Source organism: Monodon monoceros, unplaced genomic scaffold (assembly GCF_005190385.1).
Source record: "Monodon monoceros isolate NGI ecotype Baffin Bay Population unplaced genomic scaffold, NGI_Narwhal_1 Super_Scaffold_6, whole genome shotgun sequence".
In the NCBI taxonomy this organism is placed as follows: domain Eukaryota; kingdom Metazoa; phylum Chordata; class Mammalia; order Artiodactyla; family Monodontidae; genus Monodon; species Monodon monoceros.
Window position 1 is genome coordinate 47,469,284 of NW_021703783.1, and position 12,718 is coordinate 47,482,001.

The window sequence follows — 12,718 nt, forward strand, 5'->3', positions numbered from 1 at the left end:
CCTCTGGCAACCACCAGTTTGTTCTCTGTATCTGTGAGTCTGTTTCTGTGTTGTTATATTTGCTCATTTGTTTTTTTAGCATCCAATCTCAGTTTTTGAGTGTATTTTTGGGTACTTCTGACAATTTGTGTGGATCGGTAACAATTTTTATTCCTTCTTAAGAGGCCTTTCAAAGATCAAAGAGAAAATACATTTTTTAAAAAAACAGAGTAAGACTCTTTCTATGTTATCTTATCTTATGAGTTCACTGGCCCTGTTTATAAATCTAAGATAATTCATGGGATCTTAGTGATTTTCTTTTTCCCAGGACTTATTTCATCATTAATCCTCAATTATTTCTAGATGCTTTTTTAAAAAGACTAATGTGAAAACAGAATAACGGAATTGCTTAGAAGGAGGATGATGCAGTAGTGTAGTAAGTCATCCCTATTGTCATCCTTCAGTATTCTTATTGCAGTGTCCAGAGTATGACATCCCATTTGTAAAAATGTGTAAAGAAGTCTGGAGACAGCATCTTGGTAGCCTTTTTTGTTTTTCTTTTAAGCCTTCACTAAACATAATTGAGAATTCAGAAGGACAAAAAGGGAATAGTGTATCTTCATTCATGGAGTCCAGGACTTTATCACACGCTATCTTGTGACAAGAACATGCTACTCTCCCATTTCGCTAAAAAAAATTGGTAGTATTCTTTCATATTTCATGATATTTGTGCACCAAATTTACTTGATACAGTTAGTAAGTAAACAAATACTGAAGGCAGGTGTGTGTGCATGCAGAGGTGATTAGAAGGAAATAGGTGATGTAATATTGAAAACATTCTTTGGATTGCTTATTCTAATTGGTGTTTATAAATTTAAAATTGAAAACGTTTTGCAATTATAGAAAAAAAATGCTAATTTTCTCTTTAACAAAACAAAATTATGAGCCATCAGAGTTTTCAAGAATACAGCATTTTGAAAATGTGAGTACAAGATGAAACAAAAGTAATGATAAGCTAGGACCTTTTAGAGCTGTATTTGAAATTTAGAATCATAATTGCTTTTTAATTATGTAAATACAAGAAGAATAACCAGAAATAATGATAAGCTATAAAATGGTCATATTCCAGTTTCATGCATGCTAGATTATATAAACAGTTGGTTGTATTGCAGAGAATGTTACCCATTTAGGTTACAGAGGTCATCAAAACCTGAAAAATATAGAATAGATATTGGGGTTATATTTAAATATATACTTATATTTAAATTATGATAAAATTTCTAAAAAAGTTGTTTTTCACTGTCCCTTTATTCTTCCTTAAATAAATCATTTCTGAAAATGACTTTAAAAAATAAAAGAACCCAAATGGTAAATGGTGATGTCTGTATTTCCTCATATACTAAGAGAGAAATGTATTAGCATGAAAACATTAATCTGAATAACAACAATCTTTGGAGAATTTTTAAATTCTCAATCCCTAAGAAAATTTTTGCCAAAACATTCAAATCTCAAGGGTATGTATATAATTTGTTTTATAAAGTTATTTGGCTCTTAGTAATTTCTTTAGTGAGATAGATAGATGGGAATACATTTAAATGAGAGTCAAACAACACTGACAAAGGAGAGTAGAATTCATTACATTTAGGGAAAAACATAAAACTAACTTGATCTCTTTTTTAAACAGTGATTTGGATATGTCGGAATTCCTAATTAATCCAAATGCAGGTCCTTGCCGCTATAATTTGATTGCTGTTTCCAACCACTATGGAGGGATGGGAGGAGGACACTGTAAGTTGATAGTTTACCTTTTCACTAAAATCGTGGTGTTTGATAACTCCAGACTTTTTTCCTTAAGGTATTTATTACTTCTTAAAGGGAAAATGTGAGATGTGTCTTACATATAGTAGTCATTCAATAGATATTGATTAATGAATGAATCAGCTTTTGAACCTTTTTTTTTTTAACATCAAGAGTAGAGGATTGAGTTAATCATGCTCCATAGTTCAAAGCACAGGAAATCACTGGTCCATTCAGAGCTCCTGTCCTTCCCCATTCTCCTTCCCCTTCCGTTTCTAACTTGTTTGATGTATGAGCTCTCCTGCATCGTGCATCATTGTTAATTTACATGATTGTTACTCTGCTGTGGATCTTACTTTTCTCTCTTGACACTTAAGACTTCTCCATATTACTTTGTGTCAATTTAATTCATTGCTTCTAACCACTCATGATTTATATATCTACCATATTTTATTTCTCTATTCGCTTCATGGTGGACATCCAAATTATCTTTAACTTTCTACCACCACAAGAGCAATAAACATCATTATGGTCTGCTACGTGAGAATTTCATTGAGCTACATACCCAGATGTAAGATTGCTGGGTTATAGAGTAAAGTACTGTGAGATGGCTCTCCAGGACGGTTATACCAGTCCGTGCTCTCCAATTGATAGGTTTTTCTGTTGAACCAGCATTGCATTCTGGGATAAATTCTAGTCTTGAAGTATTTTTTAGTATACCCAGTTGGATTTGGTTAGCTGATTTTATTTAGGATTGTTAAAATTTAATTCATAAATGAAATGATACTGCAATTTTTTTATATTGTTCTTACTTTGGAATCAAGATTACAGTCTAGCCTAATGAAACAGGCTGGGGGATACTTTACTCTTTTTCTATTTCCTGGGGCAGCTAGTATAATATGGGAATTAACTATTCATGAAAGTCTAGTAGAATTCACCTGTAAAACTATCTGGGCTTTACAGTCATAAATTTTTCTATTTATGTCATGCTTACTGAAGTATATTCAGTTTTCTTTTTCCAAAATGTGTACATTTTGGCATTCTCCATTTTTCTAAAAATGTATGTTTTCCAATATATTTGAGAGTAGTTGTTTGTAATACTCTTGTGCTGTATTTTTATTTTATTTTATTTTATTTTTGCGTTACGCGGGCCTCTCACTGTTGTGGCCTCTCCCGTTGCGGAGCACAGGCTCCGGATGCACAGGCTCAGAGGCCATGGGTCACGGGCCCAGCCGCTCCGTGGCATGTGGGATCTTCCCGGACCGGGGCACAAACCCGTGTCCCCTGCATCGGCAGGCGGACTCTCAGCCACTGTGCCACCAGGGAAGCCCTTGTGCTGTATTTTTGTCCCTTTTTTGTTCTTTTCTGTCTTGTCAAAGAATTAGCTTTCTATTTTATTACATTTTTCTTATTGTTATACATGTATGTATTCTATCATTGATTTCTTCTCTTCCCTTTGGTATATTTTTCTTCTTGTTAATTTGGGTTTGCTCTGTTTCTCCTTTTCCAGCTTCTTGTGTTGAATGCTTATTAACTTTTTGTTTTCCTTTTGTTCCCCTCTATTGAAGGCTATAATTAAAGCTGTAGATTTCCCTTTAAATATTCCTTTATCACTATTCCATAAATATTGAAATGTAGTATTCATTGTCTTTCAATTCTATATATGTCTTTAGTTTCCTTTATAATTTTCTGATTATCCCAAGATTATCTCATCATATGCTTTTTCAAATATATGGTTTTATAAAGCTCTCCTTTGTTTCTTTTAATTTTATTTCATAGCATTTAGGGACATTATCTATATTATATTAATCCTAGGAGTTTATTAAGGCTTCCATGGGGCTTAATATATGGTCTGTTCCTTAAATGTTTGTGTACTTGAAAAGCATACGTATTCCCCATTTAAACATAGAGTTCTATATTTCCGTTACAGTTAATCTGATCAGTTGTATTCAAATCATTACTATCTCTGGTTATTTTTGATGTTCATTCTTTTTCTGAGAGGAATTTGTCAGGACTCCTACTGAAGTGTTGATTTATCTGTTTCTTCTAACAGTTTTATTAATTCTTTTGCATTATTAGTTGCATTTATGTTAAAAATGGGTAGCTCTTCTTTCTCTATTGTTCCTTTTACCAGAATTTGCTATTCATTTTTCGTTTTGTCTTTTTCTCAGAATTACAAATATTAATTTAGCTTTCTTTTGATACCATGATTTCGTTTGCAAACTCTGTGTGCCTTTTTGTTATATTTGTCTCTTATAAATCTATATTATTGTTAAATCTTATCTTTTTATTTTCAGACTTATTGGTCTGAAAATATGTTTCTTTAAATTTGGGAGTGTGGTGGTCTTGATTTCAGATTGACAAATTTATAACCCATATTGGGCTCCACCCAAAAGAACAATAATTTTGTTTAAGAGGGGTAGAACTATTTAGAAGACAAAGCCTATAGAGTCACTTTTTAGAAACTATGACAGCAAATAATTGTTTTGAGTACATTTTGCAACTTTGTTTCCTCAGTTACTGGATAGTTTATACAAAGTATGGATGGGAGCAGTGGGCATTTTTTTTTTTAACTTAAAGATAAAGTAGATCTTTAAAATTTGTGCAGATCAATTGATCGTTTTTTACCTTTCCTTTGTACTTTTGTTAAAGACTGGAAAAGATTCTGGTGTAAAAACCTCTACAAATCAATGAGATAATATTGTTGGAAAAATATTAGTCATAGAAAATTTAAATTTTGGTTGAAAATTCAAACTTTGGAATCAGAAACAGGCCTGAGTTTAAATCCTGACTCTGCTACCTAACCGCTATACTGTTGGACAAATTAAACTTCTCTTGATGCCTCCCTTTCCCCATCTCTAAAATCAGAAGAATAGTAATGATCGTACCTTCTTTTGAGATAATACATGTAAAGTGCATAGCACTGTGCCTGATACACCAGAAGCACTACATAAATGTTAATCACAAGTTATTGTCATTAGTATTGTTATTCTGTGAATTAAAAAATAATAAATCTGTCCTGTTTGTCCCTGGGATGAAAAAAGTCACATATTTCAACTTATATGAAAGTATCGTAGGCTTCTAGTTTGTAGGAAATTATTCTAAGAACCTTTAATCATTGGAATCAGTTAAATACATGATAGACAGGCCTTATATAGATGATTATCATGTAATTTTAATAGGCATTCCCTATATTAGATGGTTTTAAAGTTTTGAGGGTTCCCTCCCAGGAAACCACAGCTCATTTAAGTCACAGAAGTGATTATATTTTTTCATTAGATACTGCTTTCGCAAAAAATAAAGATGATGGAAAATGGTACTACTTTGATGACAGTAGTGTCTCAACTGCATCTGAAGACCAGATTGTGGTAAGTGTGTCTTTTATTCCTGAAAATCAAGGAATCTACTGTTTTAAAAGGGGCCCATGGAACACTATAGTCTGTATTCTAGCAATTCTAATAGGTGAGAGACTTGCTCTGCTTTAAAGAAACGTAAAATTGTCCTCTAAGTGGAAATCTGTCTACTAAATTTGCCCACTAACAGAAGCATAAGTTGAAACATGAAAATTTTTCTGGTTTTCAACATGAAAACTGGAGAGTTCTAATGAAAATATTACATTTTCCCCTGAAAAATAGGCTCAGACATTCTAGACATTGACTGCTTAAAGTCAGAATGCTAAAGTAGAAAAAAACCCAAATCTTTAAGGGCCTTACCATACCTCAGATTTTTAAAGTCTTATCCTTTCTGACAATTACATATTCAAACTCAAAATGATATAGTTATATAAAACAAATTACAGATTTTAAAAAAATTAATGCTGTGTATTTGTTACTTTGATGTTTTCTGAATAGTAGAAAAATTAGGAAGTTAACATCTAGTCACACGTGCATCAGTTTATCAGCCACAGCTGGAGCCAAAATATTGGCATTTGTTTTGTTTCCCATCAGAGCACATTTTTATTATCAGATATGGATTGATGAACAGATGACTGGTATGTTCTAAGAAGAAAACTAAGAATTGCTTGATAAGAATTTATTATTCTATAAATTTTGCCTTTCTGTATATTTTACTTATTGATAGTATTACAAAGTATGAGAATTAAGGTATTTGCTTATGTGATGATATTTCCTATACAGAGGTTTTCTGGTGATGTTGGGGGAGCACTGACTGCTTTACATTATTTCATGATTCAAATTATATATTCCTTGAGGGCAGAGACTAGTTTTTTACTTTTTTAGTTTATAATGCTTTAAAGGTCTTCAACTAAAATTGTTCAATTTAATAAATTAATAAACTTCTGAGCCCAATTACTGGCATAGTTTTAATTGGTCATTGGATGAACAGATATGAAATTATTTTGAATTGTTTCTCTGTAGATGTTTCATATTTTTATCTATATATGTGTATATAATTTATATATATTTATATATTAAATTATGTACCGTTGCTTATCTCCCTACAGCTGTAACAAAGAACAAAAAGACTTTTGAACTCTTAATATTTTAATATTTTTTAAAATGTGTATATGCCTAAGTTAACTACATTTTCAGTTTATATTTAGACTTCTAATTTCATATCATATCCCTCACTTTTCAATTCTGTTCTCCTTTTTAATCTACCAACCAAAACATCCTGAAGTTGCCAACATTGTCCTTCACAGTCTTTTTGACAACACTGCCCTAATCTTGCTTTCAAATAAATAATATATCTTGTTTATATACAGTAAGTGAATTTGATGTTACCTTACATTTTAACAATGACAATTCTTCATTTAGTCAACAGGTACTTGAGTACCTTCTATATATAGCGCTCTATTCTAAACAAGGTTAAAAGACAGCTATCTGTGATTTCAAGAGGCTTACAATCTAAAGGTGATGAGAAATGAATTGACAATTGTATATGATAATTACTATTAAGTATCTTGGCTGTATAGGTTGGAGGCATCTGTCTCAACTGATTTGGGGTTTAAGGAGACAGGGCCAGTGCAGGAAGTTTGCATAGAGAAAGTGGTGTTTGACCTGAGTTACAGATACAAATAGTGGTAAATGAGACAAAAGATGCAAAGGTATTCTAGGCAAAAAGAACAGTACCTACAAAAGCAAGGAGGCATGACAGAATATAGCATTTAGGGGAACAGCAAATAATTTGGTGTTACTGAAAGGAAAGACTCTTGTTGGGGATATGGAGCAGAAATTAGGCTGGGGCTAAACCTAGCACTCAGATCAAGAAAGATGACATTTTTCGTTGTTTAGACTTTTTTTTTTTTTTTTGGCGGTACGCGGGCCTCTCACTATTGTGGCCTCTCCCATTGCGGAGCACAGGCTCCGGACGCACAGGCTCAGCGGCCATGGCTCACGGGCCCAGCCGCTCCGCGGCATGTGGGATCTTCCCGGACCAGGGCACGAACCCGTGTCCCCTGCATCGGCAGGCAGACTCTCAACCACTGCACCACCGGGGAAGCCCTAGACCTTTTCTTAAAGTTTGTAAGAAGTATTGGATGGTTGTTAAGTAATAGAAGAACATTATTAAATTTGCATCTTAACATGTCTTACAAACACTTTAGAAGACAGGTTGGAGGGCACTGAGTAAAGAAGCAGAAAGGTCATTATTGTCTCCAGAGGAAAGGAGGCTGTCATGTAAGTTAAGCAACAAGAGCTTCTAAATTTAAAGTAGTGGTAGTAAGTATATAGACAAAGGGAGAATGGATTTGTGAGCTACTTAATGGATAGAAATAATAGAACTTGATTAAGATTAGATATAAAGATGTAGAGAGGGAGAAGATGAAGATGACTCTTCAGCATTCACTAAGGTAGTAAACGTAGGAAGAAAATTTGCTGTGAAGTTTGAGATACATGTATAATAGCTATGTGGAAATTTCCATTAGGAAAGGGACTAATAGAACTAGGGTGAGTTAACTCAGGGGTGAGAACTGGCTTCAGTTATAAATCTGAATTGTCTGTCTTAGGTAGCAGCTTAGGTAGCAGTTAAAACCATAGTTTCGAATGAGTCACCTATGGGAAGATACAGATTGAGAAAGAGCAGTAGGCTGAGGACAGAACATGATTTTTTTTGAAGGTCAGCATTTAAAGAGCCCACAGGAAAGTAGAAGAAACTGTAGAGATGGAAGATATAAGGAAAAGTGGTGTAACAGAAGCCAAAAATGCTTTAATGCAGGAAAGAGGAGTAATAAAGCATTAAATGCTACAGAAAGATTAGCTAAAAAAGGCATCCATTTAATTTGTTAATAGGAGGTTTTTGAGCCTAGTGAAAGCCATTTCATTAGAATGGTTGCGGCAGTTACATTGAATTGAGGAGTGTACGTGAGAGTGAATGATGAATATTAGATTTTCTGTCTCCAGCCTGGCTGTGAGGAAGAGGAAGAGGTATATGGCAGCTAGAAGAAGAGGTAGAATGGAGAGGGATTTATGATGGGAAAAGACTTAAGTATTTTTTATGCCCAAAAGTCCAGTAGATAAGGACTCATTAAAGATACACAGTGATGATTGATGGAGCAATATTCTTAAGATGGTAAGAAAAGTTAGAATCTAGAGCAAATACAGAATGAAGTTATTACTATTAGAAAGAAGCTTACCTTTTTCTTAGAGACAGGAGGGAAGAAAGCATAGAATTCTATTTCATTTTAGAGTAACTAGGTTAATCTGTGATACGGTTGGATTTATTTATCTATCCAGCTAACTTAGAAGAGAATAAAAAATGTTAAATCCAGTGACCATTTTTCCTTTATATATAGAAGTCATCTTATATTTACTCAGTTTTAGTAACCCCCATTTGACCATGTGTGGTTTTCTTGATTTATGTCCTGTCACCAAAATTGGTTACCAGCTAAAAATTCATACTGTATTTAATGTTACCTTTAAGAATCATAACCATTTTAACATTCTTTTTTTTGTTTGTTTTAACAGTCCAAAGCAGCATATGTACTCTTCTACCAGAGGCAAGACACTTTCAGTGGAACTGGCTTTTTTCCTCTTGACCGAGAAACTAAAGGTGCTTCAGCTGCCACAGGCATCCCATTAGAAAGTGATGAAGATAGCAATGATAATGACAATGATATAGAAAACGAAAACTGTATGCACACTAACTAATGAAAGTCCTAGAAGCCATAAAAGAGAGACTTTCCTGCTGGTGGTATCAAAATGATGAAGTTACCCACCACATTAAACAAAAGTCTGAGATGGGGAGTTTCAGATAACTGAATGTAAATCCTTTATCAGATTTTAACTTGTGCAGTACTTGAAGTGAAACACAATGAAAACTTTAACAGAAATTGTCTCTTAATACATTTACAGTCTTGTATTTACAAGCTAAATATATATAGGAAATCACAAATAAATCCCTTTTAAGTTTGCTGCTGTTTTGATGAATTATGTTTTCTTTAATTTTTTGGATGTGAGTTAATTGATGACAAACGTTAAATTTGTGGATGTTGGTCATTTATTTTGCTCAAATAATACTGCAAGAAAACTGGCTGAACTTAGTTTTTGGATAATTAATTCATGTGCATTAAGCTGCCACATATACTACTATGATATTTAGCTGCGGTATCCATGTGGCATAAATACTGCAGTAGTATTCTTGGAAAACCAAATTTTCAAATCTTTACCTGGTAGTCAATGTGGGCCTGTTATAAAACCAAATCATGATACAAGAAATAATCTTGAAAAAGTTATTTCCTTTTGTAGTATCATAAAAAATCCGGAATGTTATGTTCATCTTATTACTACTGTGGAAACAGGTTCTAGATTTCACATTTCACCGAAAGTCACTTTTCAGTTAAATGTAAGTATTTTTTACTGCTATTGGGATCTATCCCTAGATATTCAAATTCTTTTTGACTTGCTTTAAAATGCATATCTTTAATCTGGTGTTGGTCCAAAATTAAAATTTTGGCTGTCTGTTTTTCTCTACCCCATTTTTTGGTAATTTGGCAACTTTCAGCTCTCCCAAGTATTGTAATATAAGGACAAACTTAATAGTATTCTGTATCCATAGTAATAATTACATCAAGCTTAGATGAGAATTTTTTTTCATATACTGGCCTTTAAATCACTAATGGACAATTGGCTTTACAGGTAGGTCTGTTAACTTTCTTTGTGTGTTCCTGATGGAATTCACCATAGCCTTACAGCTTTTCTCAGAAGGTAACTTGTTACAAGAGAATTGGCATTTGCATGTTCCAGAGTCAGAACCTGTACAGTATATAAAGTATACAAACCTTGAATTTTATTTTAGTTCACCACATTCAAGGATCCAGGATGCCAAAAATATGTGTGAACATTTGAAACATTTTTCATTTGCTGCTTTTTCCCTTTGATCTAGTTGAAAGAATGTATTGTCAGTTGGCATACAATACTGCCTTTAATAGAAAATAAATGCTGGGGCACATTTCACATATCGACTACCTGAGAAATTGCTTTGTGTCCCACTGTTATTAAAGCAAAAAGTATAATGTTCTTCACTTGAACTAATCAAATACAATAGATTATAAATTGTGTATTGTAAATAAAAGTTCACTCTGTGAGTGCACATTTTGGTAAATTATTTATTTATGTTAGCATTTAAAAGTGAAAGAGAAATGCATTTGACCAGGATAAATGAGGTATGTTGATCATGGCTTTGCTTTATACCGTGATATTAAAGCTGGTTTTTCATCCTGGTATTTTTAAAGCTGCTTTGGGTTTTTCCTTTTTTCTCTTCTTTTCTTTTCTTTTCTTTTTTTCTTTCTTTTTTTTTTTTTTAATGTAAACTAACCTCCTGCATGACAGAGGTTAAAATTTTGTCTGCACTTGAGTTCACTTGCGTTTACATTTGAAATGTGCATGTTTATTTATACAGATTTCAATAAAGCTATTCAAGGCCTTATTTAGTGTTTTATTTCTTACTCTGAATCTTTTAATAAAAATCCTCTATTTTATGGTAGGTGACCATAGACTTTTTAGTTATACAGTTAAAAATAGAAAGGAAAGCATGTCATAGCTAAGTAAATCCTACTGTTAAGGACATGTTTTAAAGTTGACGTTTTCAGTTTAAATATTTAGTCATTGAGCAAATGTTTGTTTGTATACCTACTAATCTAGAGTCTTGAGATTTAGCAGTAAACAAATATCCCTGTGCTCACAGAGTTTGCAGTCTTTCTGCTACCTACCAACTAGCAAACTTTATTTCCGTTTTTCTGAGGTTTAAAGAAAAGACAAAATTTTTTCTAGCTCTAGATTGTAGTCTCTATCCTAGTTGTCCATAGAGACCATTCCTTTTTCCTGTGATTAACTTATATTCCCACTGAAAGAAAAGAAAATGATGTTAATAATACCATTGAATTTGTCAAACTCAAGTGGCATCTTCAGCTGCAAAAAAGAAAACTGTAAAAATAGTGCAAAGGCTAATCCATACTCTAATTAAAAGTAGATATTCATAGATAGTACAGGGTAGTAGGAATATATCCAGTCTAGAATTCTGCTTCTAGCTTTGCTACTCAGTAATCACATGACTTTGAATTTAATCTCTCCTGGTCTGTTTCTTCACCGGTAAAATAATAATAATAATAGGAGCATTTATTGAGCATTTTCATGGACCAGGTACTATATTAAAGTGTTACATATATTACCTCATATAATTCCACAATAGCTACGAGGTAGGAACATTCATCATCCCCATTTCTCATACGGAGAAACCAAGGTACAAAGCAGCCAATATTCCCAAGTTCACACAATTGCTATGTGGTGGCCAATATTCTATCCTCAGGTACATGTGCTACTTCCCACTAGTTATAGTGTCTGACTCACAGGATTGTTTGGAGCTCAAACAAGATAATGCATTTTATGGGAAGGTGCTTTGTAAGCTATGTGGTATACTCATTACTGACTTTTTCAGTCTGAATACAAAGTCATCTTGAAGTCTAATAACTTTGCTCCCAAAAGTAACTTCAGGTGAATATCTGAGTACTGAATAAGAAAAATACCAGCTGGAACATTGACTAACCATTCCCTTTTAAAACTAACTTCATTCAACTTACATACATTTATTACAATTTTAATTAAATTTTAAATGTGGCATTTTTTTCCTTGTTCATCTAACTCAACTGTGCCCTTCTTTACATTTCCCCAAATGCAACCCTGATTTTCAGGACTTTTTTTCTTCACCTATGATTTAGTTTTAATTAATCTATATGAAAAAGCTGCAGCCTAATGTTTTATTTAAATATCCTGCTTTCTCTTATAATCTGTATTCTTTTAGTCCTATATTTGTCCTTGCTTTTCTGGCAGCTAGATATAAAGCCACACAAAACAGTGGTTTGGGTATGAAGAAAATTAGTTAAGTGTCAAAGCCATTGCTACAGTATAAAGACAGTGCTTGTTCATCAACTAATTTCATTGAGGTGAGGACATCTTATGAGAAATAAGCCAGGAGACTATGAGATAAAATGAGTAGAGTCTCCTTCAGTGGCTTATGAAAGGGAGTTGGGGGGAGGGGGCGTGGTTTGCGGGGGTGGGGAGCATGCCAGTAGGAACCTTTCACCCCAGAGAAGAATGTACTGTCTCTGACACTATCACTGGTACATGGTGATAACAAAAAGTAAGCCAACTTTTAGTCTGTTTTATTATCTTTAAGTACTTTACAGACAATACATTTCATTACTGCCTGCTTCCCATCCTCCCTACTTGTAGCTATGCTTCTGATCTTTGCTTGTGCAGTATAGATGAGCACATTCTCTCCAGTTTAGTTTGTAAGGTAGAAATGTGGAGAATTCTTGTATACAAGAGGAAGGAATCAAAAGTCTTTAAAATCTCAGAGGAGTGAGAAGGAAAGGAAAATAAATTTTATTTCTGAAGCCAAAGAAGAATAGTGGAAATCTTTGGTCATATTTTTTGCTCTACAATAAAGTAATTTTTTAAATTTTTATTTGAAACAGCTTCTCTTGAAA

The 12,718-nt window shown here is 33.4% G+C and overlaps 1 protein-coding gene across 5 annotated transcripts in view; it reads left to right on the plus strand.

Annotated features, from left to right (window-relative positions):
• USP15 (ubiquitin specific peptidase 15) overlaps positions 1 to 11,410 on the plus strand; it is a 130,568-nt gene extending 119,158 nt beyond the window's left edge. For 3 of the 5 annotated variants that reach the window (XM_029204400.1, XM_029204402.1, XM_029204403.1), the window contains 3 exons: positions 1,664 to 1,767; positions 5,056 to 5,144; positions 8,700 to 11,410. In XM_029204400.1, the coding sequence (XP_029060233.1) occupies positions 1,664 to 1,767; positions 5,056 to 5,144; positions 8,700 to 8,882 (376 nt within the window). In that variant the 3' untranslated portion in view covers positions 8,883 to 11,410. The remainder of the gene's footprint in view (positions 1 to 1,663; positions 1,768 to 5,055; positions 5,145 to 8,699) is intronic. The other 2 variants (XM_029204399.1, XM_029204401.1) reach the window with 1 other exon arrangement.
• The last annotated feature ends 1,308 nt before the right edge of the window (positions 11,411 to 12,718 follow it).